The sequence below is a fragment of the Falco punctatus genome, assembly GCF_963210335.1.
Source record: "Falco punctatus genome assembly, chromosome: 6".
NCBI classification, from domain to species: Eukaryota; Metazoa; Chordata; class Aves; order Falconiformes; family Falconidae; genus Falco; species Falco punctatus.
This window is the reverse complement of record NC_137585.1, coordinates 1,656,198-1,682,661: the sequence shown is the minus strand read 5'-3', so window position 1 is coordinate 1,682,661 and position 26,464 is coordinate 1,656,198. Positions and strand designations below refer to the sequence as shown.

The 26,464-nt window shown below is 46.5% G+C and overlaps 2 protein-coding genes across 2 annotated transcripts in view; both read left to right on the top strand.

Moving 5' to 3' along the window:
• HAO2 (hydroxyacid oxidase 2) overlaps positions 1-19,179 on the top strand; it is a 107,991-nt gene extending 88,812 nt beyond the window's left edge. Inside the window, exons 6-12 of the mRNA XM_080391115.1 lie at positions 3,626-3,779; positions 4,537-4,688; positions 5,547-5,830; positions 6,200-6,415; positions 8,102-8,260; positions 10,678-10,747; positions 12,043-19,179. Coding sequence (XP_080247241.1) covers positions 3,626-3,779; positions 4,537-4,688; positions 5,547-5,830; positions 6,200-6,415; positions 8,102-8,260; positions 10,678-10,747; positions 12,043-12,098 — 1,091 coding nt within the window. The 3' untranslated portion in view covers positions 12,099-19,179. The remainder of the gene's footprint in view (positions 1-3,625; positions 3,780-4,536; positions 4,689-5,546; positions 5,831-6,199; positions 6,416-8,101; positions 8,261-10,677; positions 10,748-12,042) is intronic.
• The window catches only part of LOC308065305 (3 beta-hydroxysteroid dehydrogenase/Delta 5-->4-isomerase-like), a 23,887-nt gene continuing 16,256 nt past the window's right edge, over positions 18,834-26,464 (top strand). The window contains exons 1-3 of the mRNA XM_080391116.1: positions 18,834-18,847; positions 19,116-19,337; positions 24,757-24,921. Of these exons, the coding sequence (XP_080247242.1) occupies positions 19,184-19,337; positions 24,757-24,921 (319 nt within the window). The 5' untranslated portion in view covers positions 18,834-18,847; positions 19,116-19,183. The remainder of the gene's footprint in view (positions 18,848-19,115; positions 19,338-24,756; positions 24,922-26,464) is intronic.

Below are 26,464 nucleotides of genomic sequence, written 5' to 3'. Positions count from 1 at the left end.
TTGAGCCCACTGCTGAAGGAAGAGAATTTATCTTGATGTGAAGTACAGTCTCTTAAACCCCACAGCACCAAAGTAGAGAGGTTTCCCCTCTCATGATCTGAAATACAGTAGTCATAGACCATTTTTAATTCATGTGAAATCATGATAACCCCTAAACCGTGAACTTTATGGTTTGGGGAGTTGGCTGCGGTGTGCATTCCTAAAGTAGGGGAGCAGTGAGATCAGCATGATGAGAAATATGCCCGAGGACCCCACAGAACTTGAAATGAAGATCAGGCCAGACCAGATGTAGCTACATTTATTGCTGTGCTGCGCACCAGAGAATGTTAAGAATAAACCATGGGGAATGAAGATTTCCAAACGTATTAGCAGGCACTCTGGTGATGTGAGCACATCAGTTGTAGAGGCCGTAGTGCCTGGCGGGCCGTCGGGGCTGCTCTGGCTGGCGGTGGCTCCCCGCGCGGGTCGGTACGTGACCCGAAGCTGACATCTAGCGGAGGGAGAGCGAGCGCAGGGCTTCCCTTCCCGGGGATGCGCTCCCCTGCCTGCAGATGAAGACTCTTTGCTCTTCGCTTCGGAAGTGACCCGAAGGCCGCCTGCTGCCTGGCTTGCCCTGGGCAGGACAGAGGACCAGTTTGCCTGCTTGCCCTCTAGCCCAGCGTGCCCGCCTCATCTCGTCCACGAGCCCTGCATCCGTAGCTGGATGCCAGCAGCCAGCTTCACAGCGGATAACAGGCTCTGAAGGCTGAATTTAAAAAAGTTTCGTAGAAGCACAGACCGGTCAGGGTTGGAAGGGACCTCTGGAGATCATCTAGTCCAGCTGCTGGAGCAGGATCCCCTGTTTCAGTAGCCGATAGTACAGATGAGCTTGCCTCCAGAGTCTGGGCAGGGTCAGGTGAATACATCTAACCAAAGCGTTGGTGTTCCCTGCAGCTGGCCAGCTGCTGTCAGTGCCCTGGGCCTTCTGCTGCCAGGAGCATCAGATCTCCAGCCCTGGATCAGCCCAGCCTCTTGGACACCCGGTCCCGAGGCTGCAGCTCTGTTGAGCTTCCAGCTCTTTTCCCTTGGCTCACTCACTGCCGCTGCTGGGGCTGGGAGGGCAACAATACTGGCAAAATTTTGGGAATGTTTTCACAAGTTTCTGCCTCACCCTCTGCACCTGGTATTGTATGTTTATGGGGAAAATATCTCAATTTGCAGTTAGTAAAAATCAAAGTTTCAAGCTCTCGTGCTTGCATGGAAAAACTGAAAACATGAACCATAAAGGATAAAAAAATCAAAAGACAAATAAACCTACCCAGTGTTTACTTTTCATATCTTGCAAATTTTAGTCAATATCATAAATCTGTTGGCGCCTCAGTCCCAGCTCGTAATATTTAGCAGGGGAGATGGGGGGGAAGCACAGAGAAGTCTCACCAGCTCTAGGCATGAGGAAGGGACGTGATCAGTGGTCCTCTGGGGAGCCCAAGGAGGGAATCTGCCAGCACAGTGGGAGAGCAACTGGATCATGAGAGCACTCACAGCCCTTTAAAAATGGCAGAAGGCAAAGGACACTTGACTTGCTTGTATACGCTAGGAAGCAAAAAAGGTCTTTTCCACACCTGGCGGTAATGATTCAAGGCTCCATAGCTGTGAGCTGTAAGAACTTATGTCGCAAATCGTCATTTTGATGGGATTTGTAGCTTATTCAGCAGCAATTTACCAACAGTTAGAGATTGCATCAAACCCCCCAAAATACTTTTGTTTCCCTAAATGGACACGCACCCTTCAGCCGCAGCCGGAGAGCACCGCGCCAGCACCGTGCCCTAAGCAGCCGTGCTGCTGACAAGGGGATGCACATTTTTGGAAGCAGCTTTTAATCACCTGATAGCAAAACAGAGTTAGTGTTGTATAAACAGTACAAAGTTTGCTGCAGGATTGAGCTTTAATCTCTGGTGGTTGCTTATTGACCCCTGAAAACCCAGCAGCTGCTCAGTGACAAGCAGAAAAGCCCTCCTCTGCGTGCTGTTGGCTCAAGGGAAAGGTCTCGCCCCCAAACAGGTAAGTCTGAGCTGAGATCTGAACTGGGAGGTGGTGAGGACTGGGCTGGGTTATTTAAAATTCCCATTTATTCTGTCATGAGAGGACTTGGGTTTATCTTTTTGTGCTTGCTGGCTTTGGCCTTTCTAATGGCTGGAAAAGCAGAAGTCGTGATACGTGGGTTACGGTATATTGTGGTGTGTGATAGATCAGGACTTGTGCTACCGGCACTTGGTGGCTGAGGCATATGGAGAGGACTCGGGGTACTGGTATCACCTGGTGCCTGTCAGAGGAGCCAGACCTGATGAAATCAGTCACATTTCTTCTTCACCTCCCAATGAGTCCCTCGTCTTGGGCCCTTTCCTAGCAGAGAATGATGAGTCTTAATTTTCAAGTCTATGCAGAGGCACCTCTGTCAGTGAGACTGTCTGCAGTGCGACAGGTTGGCTCCGTGTACGTAACCCGGGTGTTTATCTGTGCCAGGGGCACACGTCAGGCCCACGGGGCTGGTTTTGGTGAAGCTTGCAACCCTTGCTAATCTGCGGTCCTGAACACTAGGATATTTACTTCTTCCCATGCATTTTTAGAAAAATTAGACCAAACCACAGCTATTTTAAAACTTAATGCTTTCATATGCTTTGCAAAATGCCTGTTTTAATCAGTGCTGCAGAAGTAATTGCAGCAAATGATTTAGCAAATTGATTTTGTCTGTGTTTTGTACGTGTTTCCTCGCACAGGGGCACGGCTTGCTAAAACATCAATTTGCAGAGCTTTTGGTGCTGGCTAGTTCAAAAGCAGGAAAGGGCAGGCATTTGGTAGGCAGTATTTATGTCAGCTTGATTAGACATCTTGGTCGCACAGCATCACTTCTCTTCCCTGAAAAACCGAGGGTAGTTCTTAGAATCACGTTTCATGTTGTGGAATTTTCTTTTTGCCAGTGTTTTCTCATCGTTTGTCCAAATTCTCTGTGCTCCTTTTTTAGTATGTATCGGTGCTCCAGCACGTCCTGCAAACCCCAGAAGATAGCTGTTAGAAAAGAGGAATGAGGATCTGTAGAAAATACTGTGTTTTTCCCCAGCACTGGCCTTGACAGTGACTTGCACTCAGAGTCTGGACATATTTTTATGATGCGTTCATGCTGGAGCAGGTTAGATGTAGATTCTGTATTAACTTGCTTCCAGATTCCACAAGCTCGATCCTAGTCACTGCGCCCCGTAACTAATTGCTCAGCAAACCATGTTCTGGGACAACCTTTGAGGAAAACAAATAAGCCAGCGAGTTTTAAGGTGGAATTTATGACAGAATTGCACAATTGGTGTGTCTTAAAATAGCAGAGGACCTAAAATGTCCTCTTCGGGCTTCTGTTTAAGGCAGGAGGAAGCGAGGCACAGAGGTGCAAGCTTCTTCCTACTCTTACGGCTGCATCTGCACATTTTTCTCATATGAGGGCAGAGGCTGAATAGCAAGATAGACTGAGAAAACCTCTCGGCAACTCCTCTAGAAGACAGATGGGTCCCAGGTTTGCATTAAATGACATTAGAGGCCCTGGAAGACAGAATGACAGTTCAGGGATCTAATTTCTGCTCCATGTTATTTTTTTCCCCAGGGTTCCCAGAACCTCTCTTGGCAATGGCTATGGTGTGTCTCTCAGACTTTGAAGCTTACGCTAAAAAGTATTTACCCAAGATAGCTTGGGATTTTTTTGCAGCTGGAGCAGATGATTGTAGCACCCGAGATGAAAATATCCTGGCATATAAAAGGTAATGTGAGGAGGAAAGGAGGGGTGTTGTACTGGAAGCTTTTAAATTATGGTTTTTGCAAGTGTTTGGACTTCACAAGCAAAGGTAGCTAACGCTGTCTTTTCAAGCCAAGATACCTAACACTTGCCCTTTCAAGGTGGTCCCCAAGCAAAATGCGCTTGAATTTTACATACCTGAATGACATATGCTTTATTCTCTGATACATATCCTGAATATGACAGATTGTATGAGGTGTAAGGGGTGCTCAGGGTACAAGGGTATGGTATGGTGCGGTACAACAGAAAAGGGGATGAGTAACTAGAATAGAATGAGATGCAATGAGGAGCATTTGGTGGACAGCAGGATGCCTGTGTGTAAGTAGGGTGGGATCCGAGGAACTCGCTGCTGAGAGTGGGGGCAGACAGTGTGCGCTGAGGGCAGATGTATGAAGGGTGGGGTGGAAGGCAGCGACCTGGGACTGGGCTGCAAGCAGAAGGAATCTGTGGGATGGACACAGGGACAACAAAAGCAGAGGTGGGAAATGCAGAAATTATATACTATGGCCAGTAAGCAGGAGTACGGGGTTAATGAAAAATGGAAGTGGCTGAACTGACCTCTAAAAGCAAACAGAAAGCCCAGAAATCGTTTCCTATATGCTGTTTTCTTTACTGGCTCAGATTCCTGCATTGCAATAGGTAAATGAAGTCCTGGTTTCCATGAAACCTTAGAAAAGCCACCGAACAGTTACTGTCCCGAAGGGTATTTACTTGCCTTACAGAATCCATTTCCGGCCCCGTATGCTGCGGGACGTATCCCTGATGGACATCAGGACCACGCTCCTGGGGACTGAAATCAGCTTTCCTGTAGGAATCGCCCCTACCGGCTTCCACCAGCTAGCATGGCCTGACGGAGAGAAAAGCACAGCCAGAGGTAGTCTGCTGCTTCGCTGCCACGTAGCCAGAAGGGGTTTGCGGAAAAGCCTCAGGAAGCTCTTAGGATGACCTGAAGTGTGACTGAGCAAAATCTTCAGGCTTGAAGGGGAAAGCTCCTTTCCCACTTTCTGACACTCCTGCCTGTGGATGACCCATTGGGCCTGGTCATTGCGTCATTTCTCCAGCTATCACTATTAAGTGATGTATTTTTTATATATATGTATAAAATAACACTATTAAGACCCTGTGAAGGCTGCTGCAAACTAAGACAGAGGCAGTGGACACATGTCTCGCACCACGAATACACAAAGTTCTCAGTCCTGGGGGCTGTAGATAGGACATACAGGTGGTGGATGGGACTCAGCCTGTAAATTCCTTGCTACTGGTTCAGAACAGTGTCTCCCTCAGAGAAAAGGATAACATGTCCTCCCAAATCCTGTGCTGGGTTTGGAGAACTGACTGACTCAATTCAAAAGTTGGAGTCTTTTTTCCTGTCTGTGCTTCTGTGTACACTGAGCACATTCAGCAGTGCATTCCTGCGAGGACAGTCATAAAGATAATATCCATTTAAAATAAATATCCTTTAAAAAAATTGCTGTAAAATGAAAGCACCACTTGGCAAATTCCCTCTCCCTTTCCTGCTTTCTCACCACGATCCAACAACTGTACACGGTAAACACAGCCATTTTTAATCCCAGGGGCGCACGTGCCAATTGGTACGGTGCTGTGCTTGGTTCAATACATGTAATGCAGGAGTTCAGGTGGTCTCTGCAAACAGGACATAATTTTGTACCCAGTGTCTGGCAGGACGGTTCAAATGACTCTGCACCTGATGATTTTCCAATTCCTCTGGCAGCGGCCAAAGCAATGAACACCTGCTACATTGCCAGCACGTACTCCACCTGCACGCTGGAGGAGATCTCTGCCGCTGCTCCCGGTGGCCTCCACTGGTTCCAGCTCTACATCCACCGTGACAGGGCAGTTGCCCAGCGGCTGGTCCAACGGGCGGAGGTCTCGGGCTTCCAGGGCCTCGTCCTCACCGCAGATCTGCCCTACACGGGCAAAAGACGCGACGATGTCCGCAATGGTTTCCGCCTTCCTCCACACATGAAATTAAAGAACTTGGAAGGAGCTTTTGAGGTTTGTAAAATGAGCCCGTCCTTTCATTCCCTGCCCTGGCGTGCACCACATGAGACAAAACCCACTGGGTAACTGCTGCCTTGGCATCTGCTGTACCCGGGGCGTATCTTCTCTCCCTCTGGTTTTGCAGCGTCCTGGCTTGACCTCCTGCCAGCCTGGGTTCTGGCTTCAAAATCCCAGTCCAGCTGCCTCAAAGACACTGGTTCCATTCCCATTGTAATTGTTCTCTTCCAGGGACACGTGCTTTCCAGAGCTGATGAACGTATCCATTAGCCAGTTTAATCAATCATTTCTAGGACAAGGAAAGACTTCAAGGGGCCTGCATATTGTTGCAGCTCAGATGAGGTTTCTTCCTGTCCTACGCTGCAGGGAGATGACCACTCTGAGTACGGCCTGCCACCCAACAGCCTGGACCCTTCGGTCACCTGGGACGATATCTACTGGCTGCGGAGCCTGACCCGCCTGCCCATCATCATCAAAGGCATCTTGACGAAAGAAGACGCTGAGCTGGCAGTGAGGCATGGCGTTAAGGCAATTGTTGTGTCCAACCATGGTGGAAGGCAGCTGGATGGAGTACCTGCCACTGTAAGTGAGAAAACAGACGCCCCACGAGCGTTTATTGTGCCTGTGCCGAGCCGGGTGTTGCTGTGCTTGTTGTTGTGTACGTGCTTCTGGTGGACTCGTCGCGTGGCTGTGGCGGTGTGCACATGCACCCCAGCTTTGAACTGGTGAGCTGCGTGCCTTGGCATGGGCTACCCACCGGAGTATTTTCTTAGCTTCTGGGGAGGGTTCTGTATAAGCAGCATTGAACCCACATTACTGCAGAGGAACTACTGGCCTAAGACAGTGAAAGTTTTCTGCCTACGCCTTCATTAGCTGATGCAGTGCACACGTAGGCTTTGCGCACTGCAGCAAAAATAAATTGAAACTCTGGAACCAAAAATGTACAAACGAGAGCAGAATGTGTTCTCCTTGTTCACATCTGCCAGGACATGCACAAACAATGCAGCTCGATTTAGTGAGAGGTCCGCTTGCGTCTTTGCAGGCTCAAGTCTAAATGGGAATTTATTGACTTTCATGAGCCAGAAAAAGGATAACTTATCTGGAGAAAAAATCCCCTGTTTTTAATCTGTACAAAGAAATTCTGGATTGTTTGGACATATGTGAGTTTCACTGGTTTAATTTGGCTCCTGTCAGTTTTTCCACTTGTTCTGATTTTACAGTGCTGTATTGCACAGTGTCTTTGGGGCTTTCTTTTCTCTGTTTTCCTCAAAACTAAAAATAGGTACCAGGGACTTCTATGCCAAGGCTGACAATAATGAGTAAAAAAAAATATTAATCTAAATGCTAATGCTAAGGACGTAATAATGGAAATGGCATCCGTATTAAAATGCTCTTCTACCTTAAAAGTTTCTTTACGTACACAGACAAAGCAGCAGGTACTTCGTTCAGCTCTGCTTCTTCTTCCTAGCCTGAAACTTTTCAGTCTGAAATTCTGAAAAAAAGATTATGACCGGTTGGAAAAAATCTACTTAGTAATCTTACTTACAGCTGCTTTACTTCCAAAAGATAAAAAGAAGGCAAAAGAGTGTAAGAGACTGCAGAAAAGAGACCTTTGGGTCTGCTGTGAAGGGTCTAGTGCCATGTCCTGCCCTGGGGACTGGAGCCAGTGTCTCGCGGTGCTGCCCTGCACCACCAGCCTGGCTCCGCGCTGCGCCCGCAGGAAGGACTCAGGGAACTGGGAGAATGAGCCCAGAGTAAATGGTACCTTGACTGTAGTACATAGCAAATGAAATCCTTCACAGATGCTTCAGGGGGGTCACGGAGGCTTTTGACAGGTGGCTACCAGGATTAGGCTGGAACGTAAGTTCAGGCAATTTGAACAGTAGCAGGGGGAAGTTTGACGTCAGCCTTTTTTACAAACATTTCTCTCATTCACCACTGTCTTGAAAGTAAGATACAAACAACGGGTATTTCCACTGAAATTTATTTTCCAAATCTTTCGGAAACCGAGTGAATAAACTTTTCCGTTTATCAGAAGTGCTAGCAAAGAATATCACTATAAGCAAAGCACTGGAAAATGGAATTAACTCTGGCAAACAGGCAGGGAGCCACACTCTGGTCTGCAGCTTTTGGTGCTGAGCTAGACGTGATGCGCTGTCACTTTTCACTTTGAGATGCTGTTAAAGCGTTGCATCCCTGTCTGTCTCTTTGGAGTGTCTCTTGGAATCGAAAGCTGACCTAAAGCTGAGATCGGATTCTCCTTTGCAGATTGATGCTCTGGTTGAGGTTGTGGAGGCAGTACAAGGCAGAGCTGAAGTTTATTTAGACGGTGGGATACGGAAAGGAAGTGACGTGTTAAAAGCGCTGGCACTGGGGGCAAAATGCGTCTTTATTGGCAGACCGGCTCTGTGGGGTCTGGCTTACAAGGTGAGTAACAAGCTTTGAGTTTGCATGTGGACTTCTCATACTCTCCAACACTCTGTTGTTGTTGTTACTTAAAAGTCAATAGAGGCAGTTTTTACCAGTGAAGATTCTTAGCCATTTTTTTTTTTGTTCGTTGGTTTTGCTGAATTTTAAGTTGGAAACGCCCCAAACGGAATCAAAACTAGGTATTTTCTGATTTAAAAATACCACTGAATTTTATGATTTCGAATATTATTTTGAAGCTGATAACATGGTTTTGTGGGACCTGATTTCTTGGTGTTGCTGTTTGGTGCTAAAATACTGTAGGACTTGGGACCATCAGAGCTTTTGAAAATTGGCAGCCGGCTCATTTGTCGCAGAGTCTGATAATTTTATTTGCTGTTAGCTTACTGGGAAATAATATGTGGGTTTGATACAGCAGTTTCCTAGTGGTGTTATGAATTCTTCAGAAATACATGTAGGACTCCATCCCACCGATGTCTGAAATGTTTTGGACAAGACTGAGCCGAACCATGTCCCGCGGGTGCCGGAGTGTGCCACTGCTCTCTGTCCCACCTTCGCTGCTTCCCAACTGCCAGCCTATTCCTATGGTCCAGAGTCATGAATCAGGCCTCTGATGCAGAAGTTTATGTATTTAAAATCAAAATGTAATTATACCAGTTGTTTGCTAAATTTTTGCTTTTTAGGCTCTGGACTGGCACTTTCAAACTTTTCTCTGGAAGAAAAAAGTACTTTATGGGTTTTTTTGGTGTATTTTGGACAAATTGCAGTGAGAAATTTCTAAGGCTTTTTGAAATTACATCCCAGCTCTTTTTAGAGTATGGTCTTCTGGGGGGAGAGATGTCAAATGGACTTCTACATTCCCATTCTGAGCACTCCATACATTAGTGAGTGCTTCCACATACCTATATACCACCTCTCCAACACATAAATAAAACGAAACCGCAGCAGATGTAAATATTTTCAGTAGCAAGTAAATGTCTGTCAAAGCACTATCATTCTGTGTTGATAATATAAATAATCTAACAGAGACGTTTTGAGTACTGTACCAGTTTTGGGATATTTCTAATTTGCATAATTAGAATTAAACAAACCACTGTGGCGATACTGCTTGGTATGTATGTGGGTGCAGGGGCAGATGGCTACACCAGTATTTTCAAGTGTGCGAAGGGATTCTTAGGACTTCTGGCAGGGTTACTAAGGGAAAAAAGCTGTCCTGGAACGGAACCATGAGCAGTTGGACAGGTCAGTGTTCATAATGACCATGTCGATGTGACTGGAGGTTTGACTGGCTGCGCTGGCCACCCCACCAGGTGTTTCTCTCGGATTCTGCCCCCACCCCCCTTTATGCGGAAAGATACAGGTCCAGCACGAGACTGAAACTGGATAGGGAAATATTTAGGGTCTAGAAACATTTCCTGCCTTTTAAATGGGACTCTCGCCCAGTGCTGTGATTGCTGGGGGTTCTGGCAGCTAGACTTTCAGTGAGAAATCACCTGAACCTTCTGAGAACCTGGAAGAGCTGGCGGCACTGTTTCTGCCGCCAGTAAGCAGGACAAAGCGCCTAACGTGAGGGGGGCTCACTGTGAGTGCCTGCATTTTTTCCTTGATGTAAATAGAAAGGAGATGGGATTTTCTGAGTTCATCTGTGCTTTGCTGTTATATTCCACAGAATATTCCTAAAGATGTATCTCAGTGGCATTACCCTAGAGCAGAGGAATAGAATAGAACAGAAAAGTACAGAATAGGGTAGGATAGAATAGAATAGGGTAGAATAGAACAAAACAGAACAATAGAAGAATAGAACAGAACAGACTAGACTAGGGCATGAAGAAGCACTGACACGGTCTGCACCCAAAGCTTTCTTTATTGTGAGAAATAAAATTAAAATTTAAGAGAAAAAAGAAAAAAAATCTTTCAATATTTTACAGTAAGATCAAAATCATATGTACATTTGATTGGTTTTTGAGCTTCTTGGTGTAACTTGCTTGGAGGAAAACAGAGTGTACTATTTTTAAAGATTCAGCCTGGTATCTGAGTAAACTGAAGTTTTTAAAGCTGTACCATATATAAAACTCTTACTACTTCATAAAATACTGTCAGCATTACAAGGCTTGACATTTTAAAACAAGCCCATTGGTTAACTGAAAGCTAAGAAAAAAGCCAGCTAGAAAATGTCAGAAGTGAAAAACAGCTTTGTTTTCTTTCCCTGTTCAGATGTATCACAAAAGGAAAAGCATCTGAACTAATCTGTGATGAGCTGAGCACATCCATCACATCATTTTAATCATTCATCTGTATGAGAGACTGGAATTGGCACAGACGTAAGGGACTGTCCCAGCTCTCACAGTGCAAGCATCCTGCAGCGTTGCTCTGTGCCAGTGCTCCTTTTTCCCTGACTGCTTTCTTTGTTGGAGCAGGGTGAAGAAGGTCTTCAAGATGTTTTGAGAATTTTGCAAGATGAGTTTCGTTTATCGATGGCCTTAGCTGGTAAGCGTTTTGCAGGTTGGTTGTAATTGGTGATACCGAGCTTTCTGCATGCAAGCCAGCTAAAATCAGAAGTCTGATGGATGGGTCACAAAAAGGCAATCCACGCAAGCTGTGCTGGTCCTCATTGCTGTATTTCAGGTGATTCTTTACATCCTGTGAAACCACTTGGCACTTCAGGCCCTATAGCAATGAAGCCTGCAAGGAGGGAGTAGGTTAAAGCAGCTTTCTGATGCAATTCAAGAGACACAAAACTGCTGAGCAGAACTTGGAATCTCTGTTCCACTGGGAATTGCAACATATGTTCTTCAGTATTTAATTTAACGTTTACCAGGGTGAAACGCAATCAATTTTTTTGTTGCGTGAAACGTTTGGGAAAAATGGATGCAGAATATTTTTCTGGCTATTAGAGAATACAGTCTGTTGGTGCAGGCTCAATTCTCTGCATCCCGCATGCCTTTAAAAACCTCCGTGTCTCCTCCAAGCTTTTCCTGTTGCTCCTCATCCTGCACCTCTCCCCTGGGCTCCCTCCTGTAGCCGCTGTGTTTGCCCCTCGCTGACCAGCAGTTTGCAGAGTGCCGTGCAAAGTCCGGTTTCACACGCGAACAAGTACAATGTGGATCCAGTGCCCAAGTATTCAGACATCAGCAAAGGGTCTTATACCACTTCAAATCATGGTTTAAAGATTTTCATGCTCCATGAAACCATGAACTCAAGTAGTTCACGAGTAGCAATGCTGACTAGGAGAGTGGAACTGAAATCCCGTTGGGCATTTCTTAATAGGTTTTTTGGGTTACTTTTTCAACTAGTAAAGATTCCTACAAGTTTTGTTTTTGTTTTTTTTTTTTTTTTTTTCTAGGAGGCTGTCACACTTCTTTACATGCAAAAGGGCACTGAACTTGGCAAGAGTTGTAGGTTGGGACCTTTCTGGCAGAGCTGTGAAATTCCACCCAGATTTGCCTGAATGATAACAGCAATACAAATCTCTACCTCTACTCGACACACAGCAATCCCTGTGTCTTTTCTGTCTGCCTTTCGCTTCTGGCTGGATCAGATGGTGCCCTGCTCAGCTTCTTATCAGGATCCTTTGTATTTTCATGTTTCTAACTCTTGTTGTGCGTGCAGCCCGGTGCCTAACCTCAAGGCTGAAGGTGCCATTGAGGAGCAGGGCTGTTGAAGCACCAACCCATCCCCGCATGGCTCGTACCAGAGTAGACCATGATTCAGAGAGGGCTTCCAAGTTTTATCCACAGACCTTTCCCTTTCACCAACACATTTCATTTCTCTATTTTTTCCAGGCTGTGCCAGCATCTCAGAGATTGGCCGACACCTAGTTCAGTTCGCAAAGCTGTGAGCAGCCCCCTGCGATGCCCACCGAACAAAGGCAGCTCGCTCGGAGGTCCCAGCCAGACCCAAGAGAGAAAAAGGAGGGGCAGATGCTGAATGTGCAATATGTGTCTGATAAGGCCTTCAGGGAACTTCTGAGGAGATTAGGAAGGGCTCCGTTTTAGCAAAGGATGTTCTCTGCTTTTATTGAGACCAATGAGTTCTTTAAGACTTTGGGTAATTGTTACTTGCTTAAATACATTTACTTTAAACTGGTGTTCTGTGGCATTACTTGTGCTGGGCCTTACTCCGAAGCTCTGTTACACTGGAGAGTCAGACATGGAAAACTACATCCCTTGCTTCTCCCACTTGGTTGCTCTGCCAAGTCTGAGTGCAACTCAATCTACGCATCTTTCCTGCTGCAGGGCAGCAAGTGTGGTGCTGGTACCCTGCACGGCTTGGGCTTCCCTGGATGTAGTCGTAGCAGATACAGAAACAAGATGCAGCAGCTCACAAGCACCCAGCTACCCTTCGGAGGTGGGGGCAGTTCTTGCCCACTGCTTCTAAATGCAGAGCGATGAAATCACTAGCAACCAAAGCAACACCCTGCGTTCCTTGCTGAGAGTGCCTCCCTCTTCACTACACGGTTAATGTGCAAGGCAAACTCACCCGAGCAGCGGTCAGGACTATGTGTTCTCTGAGCACGTCACAGGTTTGTGGCACTGCGTAAATAACTCACTGGGTGCCTCGGTCTCTGCCAGGGCTGAGCACTGTCAGTGCAGGCTGGTGGAGTGGGCAGGAGCTGCCAGCACCACGTGGCCTTTGCTCTTGGAAGATGGTGCAGAGGCAGTGGTGTGCCTGCTGTCAGCGCAGAGCAGCAGAAACTTGTGCTCTCTACAGTGACAGAACCATGTGCTTATCCCTTCCCTGTCCAAGTGTCTTCCAAAGACATGGGTCTTGCATCCCCATGAGGAAGAACACCTGTGGCTATGCTACCCACCTGCTGTCACCTGCTGGTGATGGCTCCTTCACAAGAACTAGGAGCTCACACGCTCTTTTTCCTTCCCTCCTTCCCCTCCTTCCATTCCTTCCCTCTAGTCCTCTTTCACCTGGATGATTCCATCTCTGTAGCACTCCTTAGAGCACACTCTTCAGCTACACCACCTAGTCTTCCTCCTTCATTCCATATGCTTGCATCATCTCACTGTCCCTCCCCAGTGCCCCTTCCTTACTATCTCTCTTCAGGACAATTTCAGTCCTCACTGAGGCTACTCACAGGCCCTTGGTGGGAATGCCGGCGCTGCTGTCCGGCTGCCCGGGCGCCGCGCAGGAGCCTGGCTGAGCTGGGGCGGCTGCTGGGGAGCAGGGACACGGCACAGGGTCCCGCAGCCAGCGTGTGAGGCTCTTGTTGTGTTATTTGGAGCTGACATCCCTTGGGGTCTGTCTGTGTCAGGCTGCAGCACGAGTATTTACTCTGAACTGTTGTCCCTAGGAGGAGTTTAATAACACTTGGTTTTTTAATCTTTATATAATGCTGCCCGAGTAAAGGTGTAAACAGAATTTTTCTTTTTAAAATGGCTAAAACTGTGGCTAAAATGGCTAAAGCCCTGTGTGCACATTTGGTCTTTGTTATAAACGTGGTGTGTAAATCAGTGGGGAACTGGGCCAGAGTAACTAGAAATAAGCTGAATCGCCATAAAGAGTTTAACTGATTTAACTACTCATGCTTAATCAGGTCTTTTAAATGAGGCTAGGCAAACTGGAACTGTACATACATGAAAACTGCAAATGTGCCTCATCTTTAAAAGTGCAACATGATCTTAAAGTTATCTGGTAAGGCACCTGACCTTGTTTTCCTGTAAATAATTTTTAAGGCCAGACCCACTGGTGCAGCTGCTGCTGTTGTGGTGCTCTATGGCTGTGCAAAATGACTGAGAGATGTGGGCAGCAAGGGGATGCCACATGTTGCTTTGTGCCAAAGAAGTACCAGCCTGCTGGGCACCTCCTCTGCTCAGGGCATCTCCCATCTTCCCATGCACATGAAGCCCCCTTTCTTGGCAGAAGGCAACCTGGGCGGTGGTCTCCTGCAAACTGCCCTGGGTTCCAGGCGTGGGAATCCCCAGTTGGGACCGACCTCAGCTCCTCGTGGAGCTCTTGGTAAAAGCACCAAAAATAAGGGGTGGGGAAGAGTGATGCTCTGTCGGCTAGTGGTTGAGGTTGTCCTGTGTGTGACGGTGAAGGTGGGGATGCAAGGTCATTACTTTATCCAGTAGTTACTTGGAGGAAGATGCCACAGGAGCCACTGGTGCACAGGTCCACATGGTTACCTAACCCTGGAGTGCTGTGTGGCCAAGTTTCAACAAGAAAGTGCCAGCTCTCCTCCCGTGAAACTGCCTGTGAGCTTCTCCGGTCGAGGGTCTCTCCTGGCAGAGAAGAGGAGCTGCTTTTTCTGCAGAGAAGATGGCACGTCTGCTCCCCCAGTTCCCTCTGAGAACTTTGCCCACTGGTTCCTGGTGCACAAGGGAAAGCAGCAGCACCTCCTTTTGCATGTATCTTAGAAGAACCAGATGAGGCTCATTAGGTCCTAAACTTGCTAGAAGAGTGTCTTCCAGCTTATGCAGACGTCAGTGGCTGAGGAGGCCTGCTGGCAGACCTGAGACATCTGGCTGAGCTCTGGGGAGGAGCAGGATTTCCAGCAGGCTTCATCTCGGTGACTTGCGTCTAAGCACCTGGGGGTTTTTTTAGATCTCTTTCTGGATGATCTAGAAGACCTAAACACGGGCATGCGAAGTGTGAGAGTAAGCAGGTGCCTGACTTTAGTTGCTGTCTTCTGGAGCTGATGCTGTGAAATGGGAAAGCGGTGAAAGGCTGGGACAACTGCATTTAAGCTCTATTTCCATGAAAATGAGCTCCTCTGTCTCCGTGGCAGATGGCCATCAAGGCCTTCGCTCCTTATTCTACACTTCCATTCACTGAAAGAAATCCCTTTCATCTGGAGAAATCCAGGTACTGAAAAAATCACCCATTTCTCACCTGCATTTCCCTTAGCTACCTTTCACTGGCAGCCAGACTCCGTCAGTGCTCCGTGGCATGGCTGGTCTGCTCGCGCTGCTCCTTGCAGCAGTCTGCGCTGCTTGGGCAGAGGCTCTGCTCAGCGCCCCTCTGCTGAGGCAGAAACCCCTCTCATCTTAGGCTGCAGAATCTCGGCTTTCATTTAAAACCAACAGAACAAGATGCTGGAAAGGATATGGCTGTTACAATTGTGAAGGAAATCTTTTCCGAGGAGGAAAGCCACCTTAAGAAACTCAGAGAGATCTGCTGGAGCTGAAACAACTGTGATGGCAACTGTCTGCACTGCTGAGCTGGGTTGTGGTGGCTTCAGTTACACCATTGCTGAGAACCATAGGACTGAAATCTGTTTCGAAGGAAAAGCAATGCCACATCCTGAAAATCAGCCCAGTGGTTTATTTCGTGATCACCTTTTCTGTTTTTACTGAAGCTGGGGGTGGAGGGTGGGAGGGCAGGTGGAGCTGAAGGACTTGTGAACCCTACTAAAGGTAGCCAGACAAACAGCAGCCTTTGATCGAGCTGTTCCATAGGTTTGTTGTATTGAAATAGCATAAACGTTTTAAACCAAAAATGTTTGCAGAGGCCACTAATTTGCAACGCTTGTGATCTGGATGTCTGGTGGAGTACATCTGGAGCCAGATTTTGAGAGGCATGGAGCATTTGTGAGTGAAATGAAGATCAGCAGGGGTCCAGGACTGCAAGCATCTGGAATGAGCAGCGTCACAGAGCTGAAGTATCTTGTTCTCCAGTCCTGTCTCTAGCTTTTGGCTCTTTGCAGCCAGACAATTTTTCTACCTGATTTTTCAAACTATACAATGACAGAGAACGTCCTCTTAGCTCCTTCCTCTCTTTCAGATCAACAGGTATTCCAAAACAGAGGCAATGTCCGTGCACTTGGATAGTCCTGCATGCCCCCAGGAGTAAGAGGAAGGGAAGAGTCGCGGGTCAGGTTTGTGCAAGGATCATGCCACAGGGATCAGTACCAAAGGGGAACCGCTACAGAATTGGGCATGTGCATCCTGGGGAGAGGGTAGCGAGTGGTAAGGCCGCTCCTCAGCTGCGGTTTCACAGGCAAGGCCCTGCCTGTGGCACAGTACCACTTGTGGGGCACAGGGCCAGCTCCCAGCGGGACAGACCCCCCTGCCTTGCAGCTGCCCTGGTGCCCACTTCCCTGGCATGCACGGGAGGACCATGCTACCAAGAAACAACCTTCTGCATAAGCCCTACTTTAAATTAGAGTTAAGGAGGCAGAAGAGAGGCGCCAGCACTGTTAGCTCACTCTGTTTAGACCTGAGTCTCTTGCAGAGATAACAGTGTCTGCAGTGATTTTTCAGAGACCTTCACATGGAGCCCTTTCCCTCTGTTCCAGTAACAATAAACCTTGCCAGCAGACTGACAACTCAGCAGATAAGACTCAGGAATTACACCACGTCGCACATTTTGATGGACTTCAAGGATGGGCAACAAGAGACTGATTTAGGAAAAAGGTTTCTGGAGTCTGCTCTGTTGCCCAGACTTGGTGAGAACTGAAGCAGGGAAAAGCAAAGGCATTCTCATTATTTTAACTGGACCTTTTGCTGTCTAAACATAGATTGTAACCAAAATCATCACCAAAAACCCACAAAAATATCTATGTGCTTCTCATGTGAAAAAATTAAGGTGTTCCTTGGCATCATAATGCCTGTATAAGCTCAAAACGCCTAGATGCTGGCAGCTCTGGGAAAGAGCTACTTTGAGATGTAGATTTACTCAAGGAAAGCTTCTGTCTTCAAGAGCAGGAGGCACTTTCCCTCCTCTCTTTTGTGGTTACACATTGACAAGAAGCAACAAGACTCAAGTAAGTAACTTTTGGACAGCTATGCTGAGTCGAACGCTGAGTAAACACAACTTCTCGTACAGTTTTAAGACACTTGAAGCAAGGTGTGAAGATTACCACCTTAAGAGGCTTCAGTGTTTCTGTGCATTCAAACCAGACAAAGAAAACATCTCCTGTTTCATTAGTACCAAAATTCTCCCCTTAGAAGGGAGAAAGTGGTTGTGAACTTTTCTTAACATCTCTTACAGGGTGTGTTCAGCCTGGGATGGCTGAAGGAACGGGAGGGGGGATTACATCGCTCTTCTGCGAAACCTGGTCATTCTAAAGGGCAAGCTTGGTGCAGGAGAGTGTTTTCTACCCTAAGAGGTGATGTTGTCTGTTTTTATAATGCCTCTTTAAGGCATTTTATTTCCTTTCTAACAGTAAAAATGAAACATGATTTCAGAGAACACTTGTTGCAGCAGCAGGCTTTGGTTAGTTATTTCTCCTTGCAAAATGCAGGCACCGCACAAAATTAATTTGCAACAGCTTCTGATAAGAACATACAGCATCAAGGTCCTGCCTGAGAGAAGCCAAGGAAAGACATACTGATAGCAATTTTTTTAAAGTTTTGTTGGGGTCAGGGAAGGATTTTCAAGGACGCTGTAACAGAAACAAGTTGCCAAACACTGTCATCTGGGTCAGCTAAAAACTTTTCTCCTCCAACAGAAAATTTTTTTCTTTCCTACTGTCACTTTCAGGCCCAGTTTTGCTCTAAAAAAGTAACAGTACGAGGGTGCTGCTTCTGTAGCTTTTCTCCAGGGCTCTCTTTAATGAATGAACAAAATTAATGTCAGAATAAAAAGGGGAGTTCAGGGGTTGGTCGCATCAATGCAAGCAAAGCTGTTTTAGAGGGCTGTGCCTGCAGTCACAGTGATCCCCTTCCCAGTGATTTCAGCCTAATTAGTTGTGCTGCTGGGCTTCTTTGTAACTTCCTTCTTGCTCAAGGCAGCTACCTATTTATAATCTTGCTTCAGCAGGGATGTCTGCTTAGTCCTGTGTGCAAGAGAAAGCACAGCTCCAGTCAGCACTTTCTGACGTACACAAAGCCCCAGGAAGGCAGCGCAGGTATAAGGAGCTCCAGGCTAATGCCTGAGCCCTGCCCTGGTCACGCTAGAAAGGAGTTTTGCTAGAACTGGGATGAAACCTTATGGAGAAACATCTGAGCATTTCCCTGGTGTTTTGGAGATGTATAAAGTATCGATACAGGTCACTGCAAAGGCACAAACAGCCATCCACAGCCTTATTTTAACTAGGTATTCCCACACCAGACATTTCAGAGGTGAATCTTTTTCTCCTACAGCTTTAATTTAACTTCAGTGGCACATCAGACCATTCCCATCACTTCAAATGCCTCAAGTATACTGAACAACTACAAAGTCCCAGAGGTTAGTTTTCAATCTTGCAAAAAGAGAGAAACCCACGCTACAACGGGGGAGCCCCGTATCCCACAAAACGACAGCAGCAGGGTCCCTGTCTCAAACCATTACAAACAGCTACTCCTGCTATTTACATTTAATTTTAATGTTCTCTATTTTCATATTAACACTGTATTACACAAGCAAGTGCAGCTGCAGAGAATTATCAGTATGAGGGTTTGCCTTCCAAGGATTTAGGCATATAGGACCACATCTAGGCTCAGACCTCACCACATCCAGAGCCTTCCTCTTTGGGGGTGGGTGGTGGGTGGGGGTGGAAGCCCCGTATTCATTTGCGGCAAAGGACATGTGAGAGGGAGGGGAAGAAAAATGACCGAGGTGGTGCTCTGCAGTATATAAATACAGGCAAATCTCCCCCACAGCCTTTTGAGTGCTATAGAGGTGGAGCCAAGGACTGAAGCAGACTTTTGTGGGGTTTGTTTGGCATTGAAGTTGATTTTGAGCATTTTCAGATTTGTTAATTTCTTTAGTTTGCAATAGTTTGTAAAGAGTTCTTTCTTTGCATGGAAAAACGCGTAGGCTAGTTCTCAATACAAATAACTAGCAAAAGTAAGACATGCTTTAAAAAAATGTTGTTTAATGTAGGAACTAGAGATTGCTTTCTAGTAGTGTCTCCTGGTAACACCAGTACTTTTGATTTATAAAGACTCCAGAGGGTGATGTCCTGTGTGCATTTCCTCAGGCAGAAACGGAACCGGATCGTGTAAGCTCGGGGGACAGGCATATTGCCGCGAGGAGCAGCCCAGAGCTATGTCCCTGGCTGGGGTAAGCTGTCTGGTGACAGGAGCAGGAGGATTTCTTGGCCAGAGGATTGTCTGCTTGCTGTTGGAAGAAGAGGAGGCACTGGCTGAGATCCGACTGCTGGACAAAGCCTTTAGCAATGAAGCACTTGGGAGATTTGGAAGTAAGTACTGTCTCGCGAGGACTGTGTGCTGCAGGTATATGTGCTGTTGTCTCATGTGGATAGCCTGGAAGTCTTTGCCTCTCATCCAAACCAGCTTTGCAGATAGAGGTTTTAACTCAAGGAAGTCTTGCTTTATCCCTCCCTCTCCCTCCAGCGCAGAAATCAGACATAAAATGTAAAGGCAAGAGGGTTTTTTTGCCAGACCCTGAGGCTTCTCTAGATTGGAAGAGAGACTTATATACTGTTCATGTAGTAAACAGGCTGTCTTCAACCTGACTTCTATTACATCAAAATCCACAGAGCTAAATTAGTGCAAAACCCTCAGCTTCTGCCTGGGGGGAAGGAAAACAGGCATTGCTGCAGGGTGGGGGTGTCAGAGCCTGCTGTCCTGGGCTCGGATGTGCTAGGCTAGGAGGCAGCGGCAAAGCCGTGGGTGCAAATGCTAATAATGGTTTTCTTCAAGCTATGACTAGTTTGGTTAATAGGCATCTTCTGGCTGAGAGTTGTGATGAGGAATCTTAAAAAAATGTTGTTATTGTTATTATCACAATTGTCCAGAGAGCTGACTGGTTTTGTGCTATGCATAGAAGAGACAGGACCCATTTCCAAAGGGCAAGTCAGGGCTCTGGCTTCTTGGATGGACTGGAGACAGCACGAATGAGTGATATGCCCAGGATCAGAAATGGTCTCAGGTGGGGCGAGCAGCTCAGAGTATTATATTTTAAATGTCCCATTTCTCGGGATCCTGAGCACATCTATAAAAAGGCACATAGGAACCTAAATTCAATCAAATTCTTAAGTCCTTACAACACATCACATAACATTTTCCTCCATCGCATCTTAACCTTGAGACTGTTCTTCCTCTGTACAAGCAACTATACGGGAACCCTTATGGACTATCCGCACACGGTTTGCTAAAGAGCCACAATCTACAGAGTAAGTGTCATCAAAGTGTAGTAACAGCACACCATAAACTTGGTGCAAATTGCACAAGCGTTTAGGATGGTATTATACAACTTGGACTTCTGCCTCATTAAACCTCATCCAGCATTTCACTGAGGATTTGCTGGATGCCCTTGAGCCCTGCAGCAGTCCTTCCTGCTCTGATTCCCAGGCAGTTCCTACCGTCACAAAACCTGCAGCTGCAGCAGAGGCTGAAGCGTTTGCAGCAGCAGGAGCCCGTGTGGTTTAGCACTGATGCAGCAGGGCAGTGACCAAAGCATCAGCACTGACTGGGGCCAGGAGAGCTCTGAGCTTCCTGGGGAGTGAAAATGACTGTGAGCACAGTCCTGGCTGGACTGCAGCAAAGATTTCACTGTTCTTATTTAGTTAACAGGAAAACTCTGCACCTTCTTTCCTTACCCTCACTCTTTCCTCCACCAAACACTGCCCAGACACTCCTATTCTTGTAACGTTCTTGCTGCCCATCTGACCAGCACATGAGGAAGGGAAAAATCACTTCTCAGAGCCTTTTTTTTTCCCCCCCTCAGAGCCTTGTTTCCCCCCCCACCCCCACCCCCCCCCAAACAGGTAGTATAGGAACAACAAGCTGGCATTTCAGATGTGTTTAACAGCTTTGAAGCCCTGCCCTTTGACTGGCAGTTCCTCTGCCTGTATCAGCCTCTCTAGCTACATCTTCTCAAGATTCCCAAGAGTGCTTGTGCTTGGGACTACCTGAATATTTTCCTGCCATTCCCTTTCAAGCCCTTCTCTAGCACAGTGGCTCATATTCCAAATGCAGGGCTGCTGCAAAAACCAAGGGACTGGAGTCTTCTGACCTGCATTATTTTTACTGCCGGGATTTTTACTTGCTAGCCTGCGTTTTTTGGATTTCTTGCCTAGCCAGGAACAGAGCTCTGTGGCTGCCCTTCTCACTAAGCTCTTCAGCACCTTTTACTTGCAGCACCTTTGCAGAGTGAGGGCTGTCAGTAGTAAGGCAGAGGAGTATGTGCAAGCTACAGCTCTTGTACCAGGAGGCACTCAGGGACAGTCCTCTCGTGTCCAAACAACTTTCTTGCCGAGACCTCGGCTGTCATACTCAGTCTGCATGAAACAGCTCTGGGGAGGCTAGGAGGGGCAATCGGTGTCGTGCTGTGAGCTGGAGTCTACCCAGTCACACCGCATGGTCGAGAATGAACATCATGTTGAAGATGGTAGTTTGGTGCCTTGGGTTTCCTACCTCCCATCTCCAAACGTATCTTTCTGCCTTTCCGGTGTTTCCACTTACGCAATCCTTTTTTTTTTTTTTTTGTTCTGGCATTTCTGGAAAAGTTGGAAACTCCTAGGTTGTTCTCAAAAGGATTTCTCGCTGTTTCAAAGCACTGAATTCCCCTTGTTTCCCCTCTTTCCTGCTGAGCCCTCATTTCACATCATTATTCAGACATTTACAGGTTGTGTGATGCTTTAGCATTGCGTGTTTTTGCACTGCTAATCCAGTACTGTTACAAAGTAGAAGGAAAGGAGACGAAGAAGGAATGTTTTGGGTTTTTTTCCACAACTTTTTCTGGGGCAAAGTTCCTGCTCTGGGAAACTTGCTCCTGGCTTTTTGCTCAACATTGCAGGCATTCATTTGCCTTATTGCTGCATTCAGAGCAGAAAGGCAGAGCCAGCAACAGAACATCCCAGTAGCTGAAATGGGAACAGAATAAATAGTTCAGCTTCTCTAAAGAAATATTTGCTTTACCTTTTACAAATGAAAATAAGATACAATTTTTAGTTTTCTCCTATGAATACACAAAGTAGACCATTTTGATGAACCATCCAGTTAAGCAGGGAAGTGGAGATCTCTTATGAGGAGTGCGCCTCCCCACCATCCGCCCCACAGCTGTTAGGCCCTCTATAAAATTCAAGCGGAGTCCCACAGACATCGCTGTTTGCTTCAATAACAAACAACACATAGGAAAAAGAGACCGTTTAGGGCAAATAGTCTGACTGGATTGCTCACAGGACACTGAATTTTATTGAGCAATCATTGCATTTCCAAGCAAAAACTACGCTGTAGCAAGCAGGGAGCATTGCTTACAGCTCGGAGGACACAGAAAGCTTCGGTGAAATAAAAGCAGCTTTCCCAGTGGGTAGGTACTTTCTTGTAATCACAGTGTGCAAAAATGGAAAGCTGAGTTGAATTTATTCTTTTCATCCCCCTTCCAGCTGACACACAAGTGCTTTTTTGATGCCTGCGCTACGGTCTGTGCAGATGGAAATCAATTTTCTCTCCACTGTCCATCTCAGACTGAAACCACCGTCTGTAATTTTTTCTTTCCTCTCTGTGCTTCCAAGCTCACCTGTAGTTTTCCTCTTGCCCCAGAACAAAACCAGATCAAGCTGCTGATTCTTGACATCTCACTGATGCTGGTAAAGTGAACGAGGCCCCTATGGGCCATTTCTGCTGGCTAAATCGGAATGGCGAGCAGCTTTCCTGTTTAGTACCTCACACACAACTTAAATTGCAAGCCCAAACAAGGCACAAAGCAGCTAGACCGCAGCTTTCTAGTCACTAATACCAACTATTCCTGTGAACAACTTTAAAAGGGACAGGTTTCTTTTGTATTTTTCCTGAAAGCTTTGATTTGCATATGTAGAAACTTCTATTTCCTAACTCCTGCTCAGGCACCACGACCATTCTGAAAGGGCCAAGTCAGCATTTTTAATTTTGAAACCCATGTATGTCAAGCCTTTGGATTCTTGCAACCCCACAAAGCTTTATGCATGGAGAACATCAGCCTAAGGGCTGTACAAAGAGTAGTGTTTATTAGAGCAAATCCAACTGCCACGCACTAAACAAAAAGCCTAGCCACATAGCCTGACACTTTGGCACCCACAGAAGTAAAAGTCAATGTAAACCTTCTGGAAATGGAGCCCTAGGAAATGAATGCACTCTGTAAAATAAAAAAGCATAAGAGACTGTGTGGCAGTGACTGTGCTGGGAGGGCAGTAACTCCAGATTTAGTAACAGTTTTGTGAACGTTTCACAAATTTCACATCTCAGACCAACTGGTTGTGGTAAAAAAAAAAACAAAAACAAACAGACAAAAACCCCTCAAGCTTGTTGCATCAGAATAACTGTTAAACTAATACAGGATTACATTCTAGCCTGCTACAAAGATAATGAGATAAAACCGTTTAAAAAGATACTCTTACTCAGTTCCAGATGGCATCAGCTGTCTCTCTTCATGCTTCTCCATTAAAGATATGGGATGAAATAGTGCCTGCTTTGGAGCTGGTGACACTAGGATACTTCAGATTTCAGTCATGGCTGAGGCTAAAAGCTGTAGAAATTAATCAGGTTCTTCTCTTAATCTAAAATGGGCATTTTATTATGCTGGAAGAAGGCAGAGGACCTGCCCGTGTTGCCGAGTGCCCTGCCACGGCTGTGCCTGGCAGCCCTCTAGCGCAGCCACAGCAGAATCTTGCAAGAGGACTTGCTGTAAGGACACCACCACCTTAAAAGCTGTAGGTGATGCTGAGAGAGTCCTCTCCCCACATAGCTGCAGCTGGGCCAGCAGACTTCCCAGGAGATCAGCATCCCTTCAGGCTGTAAATTTCTCCAGGTGATCATACTGTGCTGGCTCAGTTTGTTAGTGTGGCTCTGGGCTGTATAAAGGATGCTCCTGCCTAGCAAAACAGGGGAAGGATAGTTCTCAGACCTAGAGCTCCTCCAGGGTCACACACACTAGCTGCTGGGGAGAGAGAGGCCTTAAAAGGCTGGAGTTAAAGCAAGTCAGGGCTGAGGTAGCTCAGGAGAGAAGCCTTGAGAAGTCAGATTTGGACCAGAAAGATGTGCATGCTAAAAATGACCCTGCAGCACAGACATGGAAATGGAGCCAGAGCTGGAGTTAGAAGAACCACAGTAAGTCCTGCCTGAGGGACATAAAAAAGATGGGCAAGGTCAAGGGGCTGAAAACAGGTGTGAACACAGCTCTGTGCATGCGTGCTGTAGGTGGAGATCATCATTCATCACCCTGAAGACAGAAGTATGCAGTGCCTGGCTGCTTGGTATATTTGGGTTAATACCTATCAATAGCCGGTCACCAGCACATGCATCGCTTAAGCTCCTCCATCTGTGAACAATAAAATAGTCACACCTGAAGGAAGCTTCAAGCCCTTGCTAGCAGTGGGAATGTTTTCTCCTAAAAAAAAAAAAAAAAAAAAAAAAAAAAAGGAAAGAACCACGTTGAATATTGGTTCCAAAAATACAGTAATGCAACATAAATTTCTATAGCACTGTAATTAGCACTTGACAATATAGCCATTGGAAAACACCTTTGTTTTGCCAGCCTTAAAAAATCGCTCCTGTGCCTGGGTGGTGAGCGCCTCCCTGGCGCAGCATCAGCTTCCTCACAGCCCTTCGCCACTCCTTTCAGTGCTCTGCTTAGGATGCCTGTACAGACTTTTGCTTTGTTTTCTGCTGCCCTCACAGAGTTCCAAGGTAAGACTGAGGTGAAAATCCTGGAAGGAGACATCCGAGATGTGACATTCCTGCACAGAGCCTGTCAGGGGGTCTCCCTCGTCATTCATACAGCTTCCATCATCGACACCTTGGGCCTTGTAGAGAAGCAGCTGCTCTGGGAAGTCAATGTAACAGGTGAGCGGGTGAAACACCTTTGTCAAACCCAGGTCTACTATGTCCTGACCATCATCTGCTCAGCAAAGGGAGCACCTGACCAGTTTTTTTGAGCCAGATTAACTGGGTTGCTCTGCACCTTGCACAGATGCACCTGTGAGTGCACAGCACACGTATGTGCTGCCCTGGTCCTCTCCACACCCGGCATCCATCCATCTTCCACTGCAGGGCACTGCAGGATCATTCACTCGTCAGCACTCTCATATGCCCATCCTGAGGTCTGCAGAGGCTCTGCCTTCAGTCGGGGTAGCCATAATCCTGTGCTCAGTGGACCCTTCTGGAAGCAATTCACCTCTGAAACGCCAATGTGCACCCAAGAAACCGGTTCTTATTCTCCCTCGCTGTGTAGCATCCCTGCTTGTGTACATTTTTCCATTTTTACAAATACTCCAGGCTTTGGCTGCAATCACAGCAAACTTGCATTGCTAACATCCCAGATGCTGTGGCTCTCTGCTTCCCATACTTTTTCTTCCTCTTCTTCTGTTCCTCCCATTTGCCATGATGTCTCTGTGGGCATGGATGCAGTTCAGAGGAGCAGGTGTTCTCCCACCTTGAGCTTATCATTAAAATCCCCCATCAAACTCAAGGCTGTGGGAGGGAAGGGTTTCAGTGACTTCTCACTCAGTGACGGGATCTCCCTTTCTACTGAGGAGCCCCGGTGTTTCATGAAAATACCACATGAAGCGGGAGGGTTTTGGCTTAAGAATAGCCTGTATGGCATCAGTTGCCAGGAAATTTTAATCTGTTCCCTAAAAGAACAATTTCATCCCCATCTCTCTGATCCCCAAACCCTCTATGCCTTTCAGAGAACTGGTACTGCCTCACCTGCATGCACACTGACCTCCCTGGCTGTGCCACTTCAGTCCTTGGGGAAGATGTCAGGAAGATGTTCTTCTTCCCGTGAATAGTTTTCCTGGTTCTTTGTTCCTCTCTGCCACAGATACAGGGCTTCTTCACAGAGAAATAAGCAACATACCTCTACAGGCACCACTTTTACAAATATTGGCTACTCACCAGTGTTCAGAGCAAGACAGCACTCTTTGTAGTCTCGTTGTCTCTCACGTGCACCTTAAAAACCAGTGGGATGGCATTTTGGCTGCCGTAGCCTGGGTCATTGCCTGTATGTTTAGCTTCCAGACCCTTTCATTTCTGCTCAGTCAAAGCCAAGCAAAACTTGGAGACCTGCTCCGTAGAAGATTTACTTCATTACATGGTATGTGAAAGATGCTCAGATTCCCATTACTGGAAAAACCTTTTCATTTTTTAGATACAACTTTGATTTGCAAACAAAACACATTTTATTTGGGAGAAATTGATCTTGACCAGGTACCAACTGTCAAGATAATTTTATGTTTGCTTTTTTTAAAAACTTGCAATCTCGTTTGATTTTATCTAGCCTTTCTGCACTGTATTACTTTCCCTCACTTTCTAAACAGCATTGATGGCAGGAATTAAGCTATTAATTTTCAAAATAATATATTTTATTAATTAATTAATTAATTTT